The following is a 21,068-nucleotide window of genomic DNA, read 5'->3' on the forward strand; positions in this document are numbered from 1 at the left end:
TTATTTAGAGGGTATGTTTTTTTCTTTCTATGGTAGTTTTTTTTAATTCGTGTTCTTTTTTTTTTGTTTATGTGATTGTTATTTGTCTACTGTTAATGTATATGTTATTTTCCCTTTTCCTTATTATAAAATTACAATAGAAAGAAAACCCCATAAAATAATGAGGGGTCATTCTTTGGCCCAAGAACAGGTCTATTATACATGAAAGGAGCTTGTGCAACCCACATGAGCCATTGAAAGCCCATGGCAACCTTGAAATCACTAAAAACATGATTTTGCCTTAATTTTGGGAAAAATAAATTGCAATGGGCTGGAGCACATTCTTGCAGGAGCCCACCAATATGCAGCAATGAGAATCAGTGACATCATTCATACCATGGCTGAGGTAAGTATTTCTTTTTTCTTTGTTATACACTTTAATTTTTCACGAGCTATTTAAAATCATGTGTATTTGGAATTGTGATTTGATAATAAAGTGGACCTTGAATTTTAATGGAAAGTTGGCTTCAAAGAATATTTAATTTGATCCATTACTCAGTAAAATATATCAAATCTATATGCTTATGCACAATATTGATTGGCACTTTTTTTTTTACTTTGAAGTTTTACCAGATGTATGTTTGCTATTCTCTGCACAAAGACTTCCATAAATATGACTAGCAGTGCAATGATTACTTCTTGATTGCTCTTTAAAAGGCAGCTAATATTGTAATCTCTCCTTTTTAATCATGCTCTCTTCTGAGCTTCTCAGTTCAAGGTCACTTTATGTTATTTGGTTAGAAACTGAATTGATCATCATAATAATTATGTAAAAATACTTTTGTATAAGTTTTAGGAGTATATATCATGGTATATTTTATATTTGCTATAAAAAATGTGTCAAAAAGCTCTTTATTTGGCCAAACCAAAAGCGTACAGTGCAGTTTGCAATAAATCATGCTGATGAGTATGTACAAAAATGTAAGAAAAGTCTCAGAGAGTAAATTGGTCCTTCCCCTCATGCCAGGGTGCTAGGCGTAATCCTAAACTCTGACCTCTCCTTTGGTCCCCACATCCACTCACTGGCTAAATCCTGTCGCCTCAACCTCCGGAACATTTCCAAAATCTGCCCCTTCCTGACCAATGACACCACAAAACAACTTATCCACGCCTTGGTTATATCCCGCCTTGATTACTGCCACTCCCTCCTCACTGGTCTACCGTTACACAGGCTATCCTCCCTTCAGTCTATTATGAATGCTGCTGCTAGACTCATACACCTTACCAACCGATCAGCAACTGCTGCCCCTCTCTGCCAATACCTTCACTGGCTTTCACTAACCCAACATATAAAATTTAAAATACTAACCACAGTGTACAAAGCCATCCACAACACTGCCCCTAGCTACATCACCAACCTCATCCACAGATACTGCCCAAATCGCCCACTCCGCTCCTCCCATGATATCCTCCTCTCTAGCTCCCTCATCACCCCCTCCCACGCTTCCCTCCAGGAATTCTCCAGAACCTCTCCCATCCTCTGGACCTTCCTACCACAGCATGTCCGGTCAGCCCCCACCCTGTCTGCCTTTAGGCGATCTTTGAAAACTCACTTCTTCAGGGAAGCCTACCCCAACCTCCACCTAAGAACTGTACTTGAATCACCTCCACCAGATCATCCCCTGCAGCTATCACCTTTTGTATCACCTTCCCCTTCCTTTAGATTGTAATCTCCACGAGCCGGACCCTCACATTCCTTCTGTACTGAAATGTATTGTAATTGTACTGTCTCCCTTACATTGTAAAGCGCTGCGCAAACTGTTGGCGCTATATAAATCCTGTATAATAATAATAATAAATTGTACATAATGACATGGTGCAGAATTATCAGAAACTGAAATAACAGTTTTTTTCAGTAGAAAACCACATTTTTGAACTCATAACATCGGTAGAATGTAGATAGAGGGAATTGAGTGTGGATGGGGAAATCCTAATAAGACTGAATAGGATGTCATATGTATTATAGCAGATTGGGAGGTGAGTAGATAAACAATATAAGAATAGGATGGTTGAGGGAGAGAATGGATGTATGTGGGGGCAGGCAGCACGCCTTTCATCAGACTGAGCATTCAGAGATAGGGAGAGAAAGAAAAGAAGTAAAAGCAAAGAAGGGGGGTTAGGTAGGGTGGTGAGATCTAACAGTCCTAGGGCAATAAGAATCCCTTTATAGAGTACAACATTGGGGGTACAGTGTTGGCCAGCACTGCAAAGAAAGAAGATTTGTGGGTACTGATTTCAAAGGATTGCAAAAGGAGCAAACAGTGTGGCCAGGCTGTGGGAAAACTGAATAGAATTCTAGGATGCATTATTAGAGATGTCACCATCAGGAGGAAGGAGGTCCTGATTTCACTATATAGATCTTTAGTGGGAACTCATTTAGAATACTAAAGAACACAGGGATATGATCTAAAACTAACAGGAGGAAAACTCAAAACTAATCTTAGAAATTATTATTTTACTGAAAGGGTAGTTGGAATAGACCTCCAGCAGAGGTAGTGAATCAACTGTAAGTGGCTTCAAACATGTTTGAGACAAACATAGATCTATACTCTAGGCAAAAAAAGTTAATAAAAAAGCAAACCAAAACAAAATAAATGAATGAAAAACATGTATAAAAAAAGAAAAAAAAACGGGCAGACTCGATGCTCCACTTTTTATTTTTGGGGCCTTCACTTTTTTATGTTTCTATTGGTGGGTAGGACCAATCTACTGAAAATAGTTGTTGCATTATATTCATCTGTGGTTTTGTATTCTGACCGATTGACCCATGTGTTATGAAACTTCTTAGCATGGTGTCATTTGTTCTTTCCATTCTTTTGTTTTATTGTTGGTGGAGAAGGGTTCTTCCAGAGGACTAGAATACATGCCCTGGTTGCATTTACCAAGTGGATTAGGGTTGACCACTTAAATGGTGGGCCTTTTTAAGGGTTCCTTTAAAGATATTCTCCAGTCAGTCATGAGTACCTAAAGTCATTCAGGGGAGACACCCTAACTGCTGAATGGATTTGTGTGCAGCTAACTCCCACACCAGCTAAACGGTTCTATACTGTCCATTTATATATTTAACTTCTTAATGCCCTGAACCTAGAGATATAAAAAAAACTGACTGAAGTCAGCACTTCTTGCTCTCTGGGCCCATTGGAGCTTTGCCTGCTTATTGGAGCATGATAGGCTGGTTAGACATCAAAGATTTCTATGACAAGAGATTGATGTCTTGCCCAGATGTTTACATAGAAGCTTGCTAAAATTGGACACAGAGAATTTAAATAAAAATGCAAAAATTCAAATGAGTGGCTTTTATTAGAATTTAGTTTTTCATGTATAACATTAGCCATTCCCTTATTCTCTGAGGTTACTGATTAGTGACATTGTTTATAATCCATAATGTGCTGTAAGCTATGGCAAAATATATCAGCTTTTAACACACTCCCATCAAGATTATTGGTGCTTCTTCACTCTGCAGATGTGTATTTTGTAGTTTTTTTTATTTTTATATGAGATTGTAAACTCAACACGCAGGACTCATTTTCCTTTGTTGCTTAAGTATGGTATTGCTATTTTTTCATATTGGTTATAATTTAACGTAGCCTAGTAAAGATAACATAAACCCAGACTTTTACTACCCATAGCAGGCAACCAATGGAATTCATCCACTGATGAACGGTAGACAATAAAGGGAGGGTTTGAAGGTTGGGTGTAGGAGGCGTGAATGGGAGAAGAGAAGCAGATTGCTGTGTGTGTTGGCTAAGGTGGGACATATTTCTTGGAAAAAAATCTAGATCTGTGTTTCCTCCATGCTAGAGGTGATGAAAAGATGCAGAGGTTGGCATAGGTTAAGCACTAGAACAGATGTACTTCCCAACCCAGAGGCAGCATATGTACTGACAGCAGCTATCAAATTGTCAGGGAGCCAATGCAGTGCAAAGACACCCCTTGAAGGATACCTGTGTCCAGACTATGGACATTAAAGTATTCCAGTGGCAAGTGGCTGTAATTAGACATGTACACGCCGGAAATTTTTGTTTCAGATCTATTTGTTCATTGAAGAATTTTGTTTTTTCATATACGTTATGTTGTCCTGATTCATTTTTGGAATTAATTTCATATGTTCAGCATTGGTTTTGTATATTCATTGGTCTGGGTGGATTTAAAAAATGTAGCATTTTATCCGGAAGATTGCTATATATTGCTTACATTATCAAATCAGACTGATAGGATACTTTCAGAAGCTAGTCTAATCCACCATGAGAAATGGCCTGAGTTGATTGGACAATATTGATTGGTGTCATGTGCATCCGAATTAACAAATGTAACAACATTTGGATCCATCCATTATCCGAATCTGAATTATCAAACAAATTTGAAATTTAATTAATTTCCTCATGGGCCTGAACTACTATTGCATCATGTGACGTCATCTGAATGAAACAAATGCATTTGTAAATTTTGTAATAACTTTTTTCAGATTCGTTGACATTTGTTACTATGTCCATTTAGAGATTCGTATACATCTGAAAATCTAATTTTCATCTGAAAAACTAATCAAAACGAAACGTAGATGTCTAGTTGCACTGTTATATATAGAGTTAAGCTTTTTAGCAGTGTGTGAAAAGGAGAACAGACTCAGACACAGAGCAAAAAGATATATGTTTATTAAACTGAGAACTGTTACATTTGAAAAGAAAACAGTTAACTATGGTTTAGTTTTTTGGTTGGCCCTGCCATCTATCCTATGCTTGATAAAGAAAGAAAAAATATTTTTGTGTAGAGAGATGCACCTATAAAACATCAAAATACTTAATGTTAGATACTGTACATACACATGTAATAGGTATTTGGTATGTGCATCAATCCAAATAAAGTCCAAAGAAACAGATTATGTGAAAAGACAGATTTCTGTGGTGTGATGCTCTTCAGCACAGTTCATGAAACAACAAAGAGTTAAAAAAATACATTTCAAAGAGTCAGTGAAACATTCAGCCATCCACGGATCCAATGTAAGTATCTTGAAAAGCCATCCAAACACTGTGTGCTCTCCACCACAGACAACAAAAGCCTCTTACCAAATGAAATGGATTCCTATAAAAGAGATAAAACACGCATGTTCATCAATGACCATCTAGGTATCCATCCATGGTGAAAATTAATTCCCCAACTTCAGGCTTCAAGATTGGACCAGACATCATTCATACTAATAGAGGGGAACAGAGGCAACACATGTCAAAGTATGTCACATGTCAGAGTATGTCACATGTCAGAGTAAAAATGTCAAAAAGTTTATTATATAAAAAGACATTTACTTACAGAGGTAAAAACAGATACAGCATGCAACAAATAAATAGTAGTGCCTCATAGGCATCCACCCAGAGGGCGTAGTAATATTGCATTTTGCTGTAAAACAGCGTCATCAGGGGAACAGGAGCGCAAACAAATTGACATCTGGTACAGCTTATATAGAATTCACTGCTGCTGATCCCATACTTGGCATCATTGACCTTCAGGTATGCGCTAAACCCTCCAGTAATTCTAGCATGATACTTTGAGCATTGTTCCTAATACACCCAAGCAGCATGTATACTTAACCAACCACAGTCAATAATACCAAGGTTCCAATGCAATCACAATTGCTAAAGAAGCATAGGTGAAGTACAGTGCATGGACACTGCACTACAAGATATCTTCTATACACGTGCTCTTAGCTAAACATGTTTGCTTGTTTTAATTGCCATTGGGAACTTTATTACCTAATATAAACTTTGTAACCATTCTTACTTTTCTCCAATCCTTGAAACTAGCAAGCATTAACTTTTTCACTTTCAAGACACTGGTAGCATCTGGTAGCCTATCTTCAGTCTGTGTCCATATGCAAGGGACACAAATACGTAGGCTGTCTTCACTGACCTCTCTTGAGCAGAAATGCTAGTTGCTTGACTATATATAGAGCTTTGAAAAAGTATTCATACCCCTTGAAATGTTCCTCATTTTGTCATGTTACAACCAAAAATGTAAATGTATTTTATTGGGATTTTATGTGATAGACCAACACAAAGTGGCACATAATTGTGAAGTGGAAGGAAAATTATATGAAAATGGTTTTCAAATTTTTTTACAAATAAATATGTGAAAAGTGTGGCAGATGTTTGCATTCAGCCCCCCGGAGTCAATACTTTGTAGAACCACCTTTCGCTGCAATTACAGCTGCAAGTCTTTTTGGGGATGTCTCTACCAGCTTTGCACATCTAGAGAGTGAAATGTTTGCCAATTCTTCTTTGGAAAATAGCTCAAGCTCTGTCAGATTGGATGGAGAGCATCTGTGAACAGCAATTTTCAAGTCTTGCCACAGATTCTCAATTGGATTTAGGTCTGGACTTTGACTGGGCCATTCTAACACATGAATATGCTTTGATCTAAACCATTCCGTTGAAGGTCTGGCTGTATGTTTAGGGTCGTTGTCCTGCTGGAAGGTAAACCTCCATCTCAATCTCAAGTCTTTTGCAGACTCTAACAGGTTTTCTTCTAAGATCGCCCTCTATTTGGCTTCATCCATCTTCCCATAAACTCTGACCAGCTTCTCTGTCCCTGCTGAAAAAAAGCATCCCCACCACATGATGATGCTGCCACAACATTTCACGGTGTTAGTTTTCCACCACACATAGCATTCTGCTTTTAGGCAAAAAAGTTAAATTTTTGTCTCATCTGACCAGAGCACCTTCTTCCACATGTTTGCTGTGTCCCCCACATGGCCTCTCGCAAACTGCAAATGGGACTTTTTCTTGCCATTCTTCCATAAAGGCCAGATTTTGTGGAGTGCAGGACTAACAGTTGTCCTGTGGACAGATTCTCCCATCTGAGCTGTGTATCTTGACTCCTTCTCTGATTAATGCTCTCCTTGCCCAGACGTCAGTTTAGGTTTACAGTTGTGCCATGCTCTTTCCATTCTCGGATGGTGGATTGAACAGTGCTCCTTGAGATGTTCAAAGCTTGGGATATTTTTTCATAACCTAACCCTGCTTTGAAATTATCCACAACTTAATCATTGACCTGTCTGGAGTGTTCCTTGGCCTTCATGATGCTGCTTGTTCACTAATGTTCTCTAACAAACCTCTGAGGGCTTCACAGAACAGCTGTATTTATACTTAAATTACACACAGGTGGACTCTGTTTACTAATTAGTTGACTTCTGAAGGCAATTGGTTCCACTAGATTTTAGTTAGGGGTATCAGAGTAAAGGGGGCTGAATACAAATGCAAGTCACACTTTTCAGATATTTATTTCTGAATTTTGAAAAACACATCACTTTCCTCCCACTTCACAATTATGTGCCACTTTGTGTTGGTCTATCACATAAAATCCCAATAAAATACATTTACGTTTGAGGTTGTAACATGACAAAATGTGGAAAATTTCAAGGGGTATGAATACTTTTTCAAGGCACTTATAGTTGATTTAGTGGCTTGAGTATTTTCTGAGCTGATCAGAACAAGCATATTACTGATTTTCTAATCGGCATACTTCTTCTGGGTCAGTTACTTAAAAGGTATTGAAGTGAGAGTCCACCAGAAATCTAGTGCTTTCTTCAGGAGGTCAGCAATGGAAGTCCTCATAGTTCTCTTGTTACTGGTTTCCTGTAAATGATAATGTGTCATCTCTCCCTTCAGTTATAACAATAACAATAATTCTAGAAGGTGTTAGTGGCAAAGATAGCTGGAAAGTGGTTAGTCATGGAATGGTAGGAGGCTTAAGGACATTAGATATTTGCAAGAAAAGCCATTGTATAGTGTTAGTGGTGACACCATGTAAATATGCAGTGTTTACATAATCCATTTATATGCAAATATTCACTTTTGACTGGAATGTATCTGTACAGTATTGCACCATTATGTGCAAACTATATCAATAGGTGTTCTGAACTATTGTCATTTCAAGCAAAGGTTTTAATAGGCTCATCTCCCCCCTATGGGCTTGCATATTGTATAATCTGACAGAATCAGTACTTTGCATGTGTGAACTGAGAAGAAAGATCCTCTTAGTTCCACAGCTGTGCCAGTCTCTTCCATCCCTCTTACCTTGCTTGTGTCTTTATAAATGGCATTTTCATGTGCCTGTCTCTGTATGTGGGTCATTCATTGTCTCTTTAGTCCCTGCTGGCTGTTTTATCCAACTAGTCTGTCCAGCTTTTTGATTGGTTTTATACAGGGTTCTGCTGCTAACCACTAAGTGACTGATTGGCATTTAAAGTGTTTGTAAACCCTTGTTAAATATACCAGTCACAGGGCCATAATGAAATTAGTGATCATCTACCTAAGATCTTGCTGGCAGAGGCTGAAAGAAAAATGTTATGCTGCATATTAAAAAAATGCTTGCAATGGTCTATAAAGTGCTTATGTCTACACGTGTATAAAGGCATAAGCATTCATACAGCATTCAGACGTATAAAATTCTACTTCCATTCTTTAACTCCTTCCCACCCATCCCCATCATCCCATTAGCTAGGCTATTACTCCCAGGGGGCAGAAAGATCTGCCTAATCATGTGACACATGTGACCACTGTGATTGACTGTCACAGTGGTTACATGATAAAGATCTGGTTCTGCCCACTCGCGATCATTACTAGAGACTGGAAGGTGTCTTTGGTAGCATGATCACTGTGCAGGAGCATGCAGTAAGCATGCTCCCAGCACAGAAACCTCTGTCACCCATGGATGCATATGTATGGTGTCTAGACATTAAAGACCACCCTCTTTGCCACCGAACATATTCATTAGGTGGGTGACAAGAGGTTACATTTATGTGTATATGTTTAATGTAGGCAGCACAATGGCTAGCACTATCACCTAACAGCATTAGGGTTGGCAGTTCAAATCCCAACCACAGCACTACCAGTTCAAATCACAACTACAGCAAGTTTGCATGTTCTCTCTGTGCCGGTGAGGATTTCCTCCCACTCTCTAAAGACATTCTGGTAGGTTAATTTGCTCCTGTCTAAATTGGCCCTAGTATGTGTATGCATGAGTGTTAGGGACCTTAGATTGTAAGCTCCTTGAGGGCAGGGACTTATATGAATATACAGTATATACTGTATATAAGGTACTGTGAAAATTGACAGCACTATATACAGTAAGTATCTGTAATAAATTAAATAATGTGTTTATATGCAAAAATTACTGACCACGGATGCAGATTTTTCTGTTTCATTTTATGGATCTGAAAGCAGCACAACCTTGCTGATCTTTACTCACTGTCTGCACGGGCCCTAGAAAAATAACAGAAATGTGTTGACATCTAAAAAAAATGGTACTGATAAAGATGCTGCTTTTTGACTATATATTTGAGCCCTAAAAGCATTTTGTTATATCTGTTTCTTTAGTGAAAAAAATTCCTTTTGATGCAGTGAGGTGATAATTCCTGGGCTCTTTGCCTAAATAATTCATAATAAATGAGCTTTCCCATGCAAAACTAGATTGATGGTTGGTTGTAAATGAAGGTATTATTATTGAGCTGAACTGGTAAAAGTCCTGATTTTTTGGTGGTTGACTAGTTTAAAAGGTCTGGTTTTTTATTAATTTATTAATTTTGCTATTTTTCAGACGGAACATGCACCAGATGACAGATGGCTTAGAGAAACCAGGCCAAATTAGATGGCCATTAGCTATTACATTGGCTATTGCATGGGTGCTTGTCTATTTTTGCATCTGGAAAGGAGTTGGCTGGACAGGAAAGGTAAGGCAATTACTCCCAAATGTATTGCTGATCCAAAAAGTCTATGCAATTAGTAGCCAAGAAGTTCAATTACTGGAAATATTTTGGCAGCTTTTGAGATATTTGCAAAAAAAAAAAGACACAGTATTGAGGCAACTGCTCTGTTACATAAAATTAGTTAAATAAATATGAGCAGCACTTAGGTGACATCATGTAATATTGCTTGAATGTTCAAGTCAATGTCTAGGCTGAACCTTACAAAATGCTGCTGCTGGTTTAAAGAGAATGATAACAATAATTGCCAGAAGGAGACAGATTCCACTGAAAATGTAATATCAGTGATGAACAGTTAGGAGAGTCAAACTCTCTATTTGAAAGATTTGTATGGTATCTTTTGTGTAGCTTTGTAGTTTACTTTAAAAAAAAAAGTTGAATATTTACAAGATGTGCCAGTACATGGTCATCCAGGGTCCAGGGCAAAGATGCCAAAATGCGCCCCACCCCTTGATTCTCGATGTGCAAGCTAAGAGGATCCCATGCACAGCAGTCAATTGTCAAAATCACTGTGCAGCTCCTGATCTGCCAGTCAAGTTTTGCACCGACCTGGAAGTATGTAGTTTTTCCAACGCAGACCCACCACAAGAGGCAAGAAGGAGGGGTAGAGAGAACACAGCCCTCACCGCCTCCCAGCTATCCCCTCAACAATCTCAGCGCTAGTTTAACAGGAGTAGTTATGCTGCTATTTTTGTCAGCCTTGTAACAGAAGGAAGGCTTCCCCATCTCTACAGTAGACCGTTGCACCCAGGACAGCCGCCCCTCCCACCCACCCCTTGTCCCAGCCCTATTTACAAGTTGGTAATATGCTTGCTTTGTATTTCTTATTTCCTAATATTGTATGCTACTATAGAGCAATGCCTTTAAACAATCACTCCACCCCAGACCAATATTTCATTTATAGGAGGAGATGCATCATTAGTCACACTGGAAACTTAGCAAATATTTTACCACCAGTATCTTTTGGGAAAAAAGATGATTCTGTCTACATGTCTACATGAAAAAATTAGTGCTGGGTGAAGAAGCCTTTAAAACATGGAGCTTGGTTATGGTGCATTAGACACCAAAGATCCATTATCTCCTGCGCTCAAAGACTCAGATCAAACAGGCGTTAGTGACAAGCAGCGTGTTGTGTGTTCATCCGCTGGTGATCAGAGGTTGTGCAGCTCTAACATGAAGCTGGGGAAGCTTAATAAATCTTCCTCTATGGTGCATTAGATACAGGGCATCATTACTGTACAGATCATACACAGAGGGAGGAGGAAGTAAAGGTGTTTGGGTACGGGTCACATACAGTGGGAGGGTGGGGAAGAGGGATGTGCAGGATATGGGTGGTAAGGATTATTATACAAGTCAGGAAGGAGCTGAGATGTAAAGAAGTGGTGGGTGGTGAACAGGGGCAGGCTGACAACTCATGGGGCCCCTGGGCAATAGGGGATCATGGGGCCCCTGTGTCCTTGCCCAAACTCAAAAAAGCCTATGAAAAAGGTACCAGGGGCATCTCATGGGGCCCGCTAATGACCCCGGGCCCTCGGGCAGTGCCGAGTTTTCAAATGATCAGTCCGCCCCTGGTGGTAAAAGAGTTAAAAATTATCCCACATTTAAATGAATAGCTTGAATTTGATGCTGCTTGTAAACTGCTACTAATGAATGACTAATTCATTCATCAGTTCCTCCTTCCTCCATTGTGAGTTAGTTCTTAGTATAAGCAATTGTACCATTTACACAGGTAATCACTGTGATTGGCTAGAACAGCAATCACAAGCGGCAGCTCTGTGCATTTTGCCTATGCTCTCCGCTGCCTAATAACAGCACGATCAGAGGCATTGTGTGCTGGCCACACCAGTATAGAGTATATACTGTATATAGATGTTTTTATGTGGTGGTAAATGGCATACTGTATAACCCTCCCCCCCAATCAATGGTGGTCATTGACACTTTAAACTCCCCATATTTAAAAAAGGATCCACAATCAATGGGGCCCAGTGGCATTTTAACCCCCTCCAACCCCACCTTGGAGCCTTCCTCTGCTGCTGCCTTTCTCCTCTTCTCCTTTCTTTCATCCTCACATCAGGCCGCAAACCTCATTCTTCCTATTTCTTTATTGTGAGAGGAAGGGGGGAGCTCCCAAATGTAAACACAGCAATCACAAAGCATACATCCACTCTGATATGCTCTATGCATTTTGCCAGTGATCAGTGCTGTCTAATGGCAACACGATCAAAAGGATTTAAAGGTGCAGTGGCTGGCCATCTGTGTTTCCTACATTGCCATTTAGAAACAGCACTTCAGATTAAGTCCACCTACCTGACATTTGTTTACGTTATGGCAGTAGTAAGGTGATTAACGAAGCATAGAAAATTCCATGACTTAAGGAGAGGTAGGTCACGTAACTTTGACAGGCCACATGACTGGGCTCTCCTCTTGGGTTTTTTTTTAACACATTCATGTTAATTGAATTATTTGAAGTGACTAGCAGAGCACTTAGCGTAATTGTAAAGTGCACCCCTATTGGTTTTAGGGTTTTTTTTATGTTGAAATAAATATTCTCAGGGCAATAAACAAAAATGTTCTTTCTTAGGTTGTCTACTTCTCCGCCACTTACCCATACATCATGCTGGTCATTTTGTTTTTCCGTGGAGTGACTTTACCTGGAGCCAAGGATGGGATCCTATTTTATATCACTCCGAATTTCAGCAAATTGTCCGATTCTGGGGTAACACACATATTTTTGTCATAAGTGCTCACTGAGTCCTAATTCTGTTTATGTACAACAGCTTTTTTGTCATTGTCCTGGTTGCAGGTGTGGCTGGATGCTGCTACCCAAATCTTCTTCTCGTATGGACTGGGACTTGGGTCACTAATTGCCCTTGGAAGTTACAACTCATTCCACAATAATGTTTACAGGCAAGTATATAGCTATATTCCTACAACAGTAGTCAATATGTTAAAGACATTAATCTGGATATCTTAATTAACTGATGTTCAAAATCACTGGTAAGGCTTTATTGTAGTCCAGCATTTTGTAATGACGGTCGTCAAACTATGGCCAACATGCAGGTCATCTTATTGCATGCTGCAAGGCATTACAGCACCAGGAAATGTATCCTAGGTAGTCAGAAGGAGTGATTTTTTTTCCCAATGGTGCCTGCATAGTTCAAGCAATGATGTCAACTGGTCAGGAGTGGATCGTTCCATTGAGTGTATTCAAAGGTGAATAACCCTTATACAACAGTGCTGGGATAGGCTTTCCAAATCCCATTGCCCTCCAGAAATAATGGGAAACTATTCCTCTCCCTGGCAACAATGATAGGGTACTGACATCAATCATTGGGCACCATTTCCTCTATGGACTCAAACCATAAAGCTCTGTTCCTCCAACTGACACTAACCCTGGGGAGCTAATCCTCCCACTGACACAAACAATAGATAATTATTTTCTCCAACTGAGACTAATGAAGGAGCACAATCCCTCCCTGCATGGACATTTACATATGTTGTTCTGGTCCTGGCATTTTCTTACTTCCAATGATCACTTATGCCAGTTAATTTTTTTAACTCATACTTACCGACAAAGGAGAATAATTTTTATGATCAATGAGAAAGGTTTTTTTTTGTACTCCTAGTGATCAATACCACATGGGGAATTTTTTGCATCTGCTGACCAACAAAGAGGCAGCATTTTTTTCTACTCCCACTGATCAATGATGCAGGGGCATTGTTTTTACTCCCACTGACCAACAAAGTAGGAGCAATTGTAGTCCCCTTATCAATGAGGCAAGGGAATTTTTTACACCTGCCAAATAAGAATGCAGAAACATTTTAATTCCCGCTGGTCAACACTGCAGGATAATTTTTAAGTCACACTGCATAATGATGCTGGGGATTCTTTTTGCTCTCACTGACCAACAATCCAGGGCTATTTTTCAAACCCACTGACTAACAAATCAAGTTCTTTTTTTACTCACAATTGTTACAGCCCAGCCTCCCAACAGTATGACAAACAGTAATACCTGTTCTATATAATTAGCCATTCATACCATATTACTCCACACAAAACACTTCCAGACCAACTGGATTTCTGTACAAGCAAGTAACCAATGCATAGAAAATGCTCCTCCTTTTACAAGAACACATCTATGTTGTTTATGTTCAGTTCTGATAAGCCTTTGAAACATTTGTAGCAAAATATGTAAATGTTACTCTGACTGTAAATCATAGTAATTGCTTTTATTTATAAACTGAATTGTAATTAAGGTTTACAGGCAACGAACAGACTTACTAGTTATATAGATAAGTTTAAAATAATACATCTTTGAAACTACAAGTTCTTTAAGATCTTTAATTAAATTTTTTATTATTGATTTTTATTTTTATACTTTGTAACTTTAGTATCGCCCAGTTAGGCAAGGTTTTTTAAATGTCAACCAATGCATATTTATTTACTAAAACTGGAGACTGTAAAATCTAGTGCACCTCTGCATAGAAACCATTCAGCTTCCAGGTTTTACTGCCAAAGCTTAATCGAACAAGCTGAAATGAGATGCTGACTGGCTACCATGCACGGCTGCACCATATGGAGCCTCTGGATAGAATAGGTCCCTGGTTTTTAGCCTCAACCTCCTTAAACTAAGCCCCTCACTAGGTTAAAGTTATAAACAGCCAGTGCCACTGAAAATCACTATCACTAAACAAAGTTGGTAACAAACAAATATAAGGTTGAATCAACAAAATAGTAACACCCTTAGTATAAGTAATGATGAGTGGTAAGAACTAAGCATATAATAACATTTGGTGTCCAGATCAGCATAAACAATAGCACAGCAGATGCAGCAAAGAGCAGTAATAAAACCTACTAACATTACCAAGTTTAGAGGCTATACTGCCAGAATACATTAACGATGGATACGCTAGAAAAGTTCATTATTTGAAGATGAACAAATGGTATTATTAGTAGAGAAACAAAGGGGTATGTAGGGTGATTTAACAGAAACAATGGGCTGAGGGCCATCCTTTAGATTGCTCTTCTGCCGGCTATCATTGGGGCCCTTTTTTCAGCAGTTCTAACAAACCAGAATGCAGTGTAGAGTGATAGTGATGCAGTGGATTTGACACAGATGCAGAGTCCAGGAAATATAGGTGCAGAATGGGTAAGAATGGGTAGACTGGAAACAGTCTAATCCTGGCTACAAATGTGCACTCCCTGAGTCCATGGCACCAAGAAAAAAAGAGAAAAAGCTATCTCATCACTCCCCCTGCTCCTCAGTGCATCCTGGGAATTGTAGTGTACAGAGCCCACTAGCAACACTGTATGGCTGAAGTCTCCAACTAAAACATTCATATTTACCAGTGCTCTGCATAGACGCCTATGGATTTGACAGAACTGTGGCTCTCTCTCTGCTGGTTGGAGGGGATAATGCAGCATAACATTTGCATTACAGTTAAAAGTAGAGAAACAGAGGGTATTGCCTTCTTCTCCATGTTGCTGTAGACCCGTACATGGCTACAGTAGGTTTTATGTTCATTTAATAGTTGCAGCTGCATCTAAGCAGGAGCTTAAATTTGCAATATTACAGCTAACGAGAGATTACAATTTTTTCAGGGATTCAATCATTGTCTGCTGCATTAATTCTGGTACAAGTATGTTCGCTGGTTTCGTCATCTTTTCCATCGTTGGATTCATGGCACACGTGACCAAAAGATCAATAGCACAAGTGGCAGCTTCAGGTATGTATATCAATACTAACTGAGCTTGCATTTCTATTATTGGTAGACATTGGTTGCATTTGAAATGAGGTGCCAGAGTTTGCAGCTGCTTCTAAAGGGCTTAAATGGCAACTTTTACATTACTTGAGGAAAAACTGTATTTTGCTAAACCACTTCTCTAGTGGTAAAGTGGACATTCTGTGAGATTATAGGACTTGGCGAGGAGTGAGGAGGAGGCGTCATGAGTTGCTGGTAGTGGGATGGGTTGTTAGCAGTAGATTAGATTGTTAGATACAGAGGAGTAGCAGTGGTTGTGGATATTAGGTCTAGAGCAATAGCTATTAGATTAACACTTAAGAGTCCAGGCTAATATTTGTTTCTGGGAATAAAGTATGCCATTAGTACCAGAATTATTTAAAAGGAAAATGATACAGTAAGTAGAGTAAACAATGATAATTATTTCTTCTCTAATATGTCATCAGGAAGTGAAATCAGTTTTGGGATATTTTGCTTTATTCATTACCAATGTCTTTGCACTCTTTTATTTAAAAAAATCCAATGTGTGCTCTAAAAATGAACAATATCATCCAACCTATTATAAAAATGATATGTGCATTTTTCCTTTAGGACCTGGATTAGCATTTTTGGCTTACCCGGAAGCTGTCACACAACTGCCGATTTCTCCCCTATGGGCTGTTCTCTTCTTTTCCATGTTGCTGATGCTTGGAATTGACAGTCAGGTATATTTTCCTCTAAAAGCATATGCATTAAAAGTATTTGTATTGATGTAATATGGCTTAAATATTTGTATATGTTGCAGCAGATTATTTTAATTAAATTGTAATGGCAATTGACAGATGAAATCAAAGTCAGTTGCCTGACAAAGTAGCATTGGTAACCCACGTTAACCATAGTTGTATAAGGGTAATACATTTTTAAGGCACAATCTACTGGCTAGCTAACACTTAAAAATGTACTTATTTCTTCCGCTGTGAACTTTGAGGATTAATTGCTTCACCTTACTTGCAGGTACAAGGAATAGTGATGGCTTATTTTAAAATAATTTACTGTTTGGAGAGGAGAGAGGAAAGAAAAGCAATTAGACAGCTCCAGGTTTCAGCTTTTATTGGGAAAATTATAAAAAGAGTTTTCAAACGTATGCAATCTCTCTTTACAATTTAAAATAGTCAACCTGGAGGTGTCTGGTACTGTCATATACTGTATATGAAATCAGGCAGATCCAGCAGAAATTAGCCAGAATGGGTGACAAACATATCAAGTGTATCACCAGTTAAATTCAGGATTGCTTGACTCTAGCTAAATTACCGGAAACATCATCATTATGTACTTAATAGCTAGTCTTCTATGCTCATGATTTCGTTATACTGTATGAGGCAGCTGTGAGTATGACAGCTGTTACTAATAAAGAGGAATGGTGTGAGGATCTGGTTCACATTTTGTATCAGGCACCGAGCACTTAGGCTTGACTAAGAAAAGACCAAAAACAAATATCCCCTCTCAAGACAACACCGATGTCATCTCAAAATACCAAAATAAGAAATCAACGGCAACAAATCAATGGTACTGTAAACTGCTACAGTACAAAAGAGGTGCTAACTAGACAAAGCCATATTGACTTATAAATGTAGAACATTTAAGCAGCAGGCATTACAAAGCTATATTAGAGTTTATGCCTATAATGTAAATAGCATTATATTCTTACTCTGAATCATCTCTTATTATTGTCATGAATGTACAAAATATTATTATTTAGTCCATTAACTTTATCTTATTATGAAAATGCAATAATACAATAATGCTCATCAGTACTACTATGTCCAAGATTGTTAATCCTGGGGTGGAGCAATATGATCTAGATAAAAGAAAAAAATTACTAACCATAAAAGAATATTTAATAAAAAAAAATAATATAACTATTCCCTCTAGTAAATATAAAAATGGGTATATTAATTGACTACTTGTGTGTTCAATGAGTTTATAAATAGATGCATAATTATATAATTAGACCATAATTTATAAAATGAATAATTGATGGAACCAGCCAAATGTCATTTAAGTTTCCATCGACTATTAGATTTACCATTGGGTAAAATATTATGTTATATTATATTATCATGGCAAAGTATATGCTCTGTAGCCAGCATGTCACTACACATACTTATAAGCATTCTTCTGTGTAACAGCAATGCATGAAATAATAACATTATTTTGCCATCTGTGTTCCATTGGGGAGATTTCCCTTCAATTTCTGCCCCATAGCCAAAACAGGAAGTGAAAGGAAATCCCTTCAAAATGAGGGTCATCAGAACTAGTGTCCCCATTGGAATATTTCCCTTCTAATGCTGTTTTGAGGACAACCCAAAATTTGGGATTTTTTTTCAGTTTACATGATAACAGTAACCTTGACAAATAGAGAAAGTGAATCTCCCTAACAGGGGCACAGACAACAATAAAAGCCTGGCAGGTGTCCAAATCTCTCTCCACTCTATTTTGCCATTAGTTGTACTTTAAATATCACACGTTCTTTGATCAAGCTGGCACCTGGTCCATGGTGTAGCTATTTACAATCCCTGTTTTTCAAGTTCTTCGCCTAAAGAGAACCTACATGGACCTAGACTCATGTGCTCGAAAGAGCAGGGCCCTCAAACCCCTCGTGTTTTGCATTGTTACTGTCTTGTCTCATGTTATGTCCCCCCTGCTACTGTACAGCACTGAGCATACCCATTGGCGCTATATAAATACTGTATAATAATAATGCAGTCCTAAAGTTTAAACAATGCAAGAAAATTTAGCTGCTAGTAGACCTTCCGTGGCAAACAGTTTGCTTTATTGCCAACCCCCCCTATCACCCACTAAAAGGCAAGGAAGGGCAAAAAAAACTCTCCAAAAAAGCATGGTCCAATTTGCTTCATTGGGGAAAAAAGTATATTATCAGCATTGCAAATATACAGTCGTATATTATTAAAATATTACACTGTTTCCATCACACATTAGGGTTCCGTAACTAAAGGAGTAGAGAATAGTCACTTAGCAAAGTGAATGTTAACTGAGTTTAGTAAATGAGGTAAAGTTGTACTCCCCAAAATCATCCAGTCATGTGCATGAAAAAATACTGTTTTTAATCGTTCATCAAGGCACATGTGATCATTTAGGTTATACTGACACTAGAAAACAAAAAAGCCACTGGCCAGCCAAATTTAACCCCTCCCACTCCCATGATGATTTGTTTTTTTCCTAGTGTTTTAGGATTGACATCTTTTGTTTTAGAAGAAAAGCTCACCCATTTTTACTTAATATTTATATTTTTATCAAGATAAAGTTACCTTTGTAACACTACAGATCTGGGCTCTATTTGCAGCTATGCATTGGCTGATTCTTGGTGCCACTTAGAGGTCATGCCAAAACCTCACAGAACTAAGATTGCAAGGCTAATCTGTAATGCTGCTGTTGGACATTAGGCTCTGCATGTGTTGCTCTCGTTAGACACCGAGCACCCTGGTTTGTTATCCACTGATCACTTCACTGGTCCAAGGTATGATCCTGATCCCTGAACATTCCCTTGGAACTATGCCTCCAATTGAGGTGAAGACTGCCCAGAATGTGATATGTTCACTGGGTTTCACATTTGGCACTCTCCAATACCTTGCTTTTGTGTATGATAGCCAAAGAACACTGCCTCTGGCCTGATACATGTTGTAAATTATTTTGAGCTCTCTGCATCTATCGGGTGTCCATGCTGCCCTGGCAGAGCTCCTAGTACAAGAAATTATTGTCATGGTTCCTGAAGCTGAAAGGTTTGAAGGTCTCTACTCAAACATCTTCATAGTTTCAAAATTTTCAATCAAGATGTAACTTTTCTAGATCAGTGAACTATTCCTGTGCTTTCCAGTTCCAAGCATTGGTTTCCCAAATTTGTAAGGCTGCCACCAAGTCTTTTGCTTAAGCATTCTTTAAGTTTTAGATGAATGTTCAAGCATCTGCTGATGCAAGCTTTGGGTAGAGATGAGCGAATTATTCAAAAATTTGGTTCGGCTGATTCGCCGAATTCGCCGAATAAATTCGCTTCGAGCCGAATATATTTGCTGCGAATTTAACTTATAAAAAGGGTGTTTCTAGGCTTCAGAGAGCCTTTATATTAGTGCAGAACACTGTACCTTTAATTTAAATGCCCTTGGAGTCTGCTGGGGAAGAGAAATAATACTGTCAGTCAGTATGACATGCAGATGAGTGCCGTCGATCTTAGAATCACCGCACACTTCACTCATTTGGGCAGTCACGGGGCCAAAACCAGAGTGTGGAGCCACAGTGTGGCGGTGGAGGCAGCAGCAATGGGAGGCCATACAGCACCCTATGACAAAATGGAACCCACCAGCAGTGTGAGGAGACCTGAAAGTGGCACATGGCAGAGTGTGGCGATGGAGACAGCAGCAATGGGAGGCCGTACAGGGACCCATGACACACTCTGGACCTGGCAGCAGCATGAGGAGGCGGTACAGGGGCCCATGACAGATTACAGGCCTGGCAGCAGCATGAGGAGTCGGTACGGGGGCCCATGGCAGATTACGGGCCTGGCAGCAGCATGAGGAGGCGGTACAGGGGCCCATGGCAGAGTGGCGGAGCGTAAGCAGCTAAAATTGAAGGCCATACAGAGGCCTATGTTAAAAAGTCCCCCCAGCAGCAGCGTGGGGAGACGACTATCAAGAGTCCAATGGCAGAGTGGCGGAGCAGAAGCAGCTTCAATTGAAGGCCATACACAGGCCTAGGTTTAAAAGTCCCTCACAGTTAATTCCAATAACGAACTCTACTCCTCCGTGCAATCTACTTATGAGACCCTGGGCAGGTCTGGGTCCAATTTGTGGTAGAGACTGGTTTTGTTCAGCCATGCTTGAGCGAGTAATAACAGGTCTGTGCTGCCCTTTGGTGTCTGGCTTAATGCGCACAACACTGAACGTCCCAGCATTTGTCAACGATTTGCCGTTAAGTGATGCAAACCCGCTGAACCACGTTCATGAGGAGCCGGTACAGGGGGCCATGAATCAGTATGGACCTGGCAGCAGCGTGAGCAGACGACAGAGGCACATGGCGCAGGGTGGCGGTGTAGGCAGCATTATTCTGAAGCCATACACAGGCCTAGGTTAAAAAGCGGAAGCCGTCAGCAGCGTGAGCAGACGACAGAGACACATGGCGCAGGGTGGCAGTGGATGCAGCAGTATTCGGAAGCCAAACACAGGCCTCGGTTAAAAAGCGGAAGCCGTCAGCAGCATGAGCAGATGACAGAGGCACATGGCGCAGGGTGGCGGTGGAGGCAGCAGCAATGGAAGGCCATACAGCACCCTATCACAAAATGGAACCCACCAACAGTGTAAGGAGACCTGAAAGTGGCACATGGCAGAGTCTGGCGATGAAGTCAGCAGCAATGGGAGGCCGTACAGGGACCCATGACACACTCTGGACCTGGCAGCAGCAAGAGGAGGCGGTACAGGGGCCCATGGCAGAGTGGCGAAGCGTAAGCAGCTTAAATTGAAGGCCATACAGAGGCCTATGTTAA

The 21,068-nt window shown here is 39.6% G+C and overlaps 1 protein-coding gene across 1 annotated transcript in view; it reads left to right on the forward strand.

Moving 5' to 3' along the window:
* SLC6A1 (solute carrier family 6 member 1) overlaps positions 1 to 21,068 on the forward strand; it is a 268,154-nt gene that overhangs the window by 184,944 nt on the left and 62,142 nt on the right. Inside the window, exons 6-10 of the mRNA XM_089678691.1 lie at positions 9,628 to 9,760; positions 12,375 to 12,509; positions 12,597 to 12,700; positions 15,396 to 15,520; positions 16,127 to 16,239. Of these exons, the coding sequence (XP_089534817.1) occupies positions 9,628 to 9,760; positions 12,375 to 12,509; positions 12,597 to 12,700; positions 15,396 to 15,520; positions 16,127 to 16,239 (610 nt within the window). The remainder of the gene's footprint in view (positions 1 to 9,627; positions 9,761 to 12,374; positions 12,510 to 12,596; positions 12,701 to 15,395; positions 15,521 to 16,126; positions 16,240 to 21,068) is intronic.

Source organism: Staurois parvus, unplaced genomic scaffold (assembly GCF_062004578.1).
Source record: "Staurois parvus isolate SC_StPar_1 unplaced genomic scaffold, SC_StPar_1.0 ptg000209l, whole genome shotgun sequence".
Classification (NCBI taxonomy): Eukaryota; Metazoa; Chordata; class Amphibia; order Anura; family Ranidae; genus Staurois; species Staurois parvus.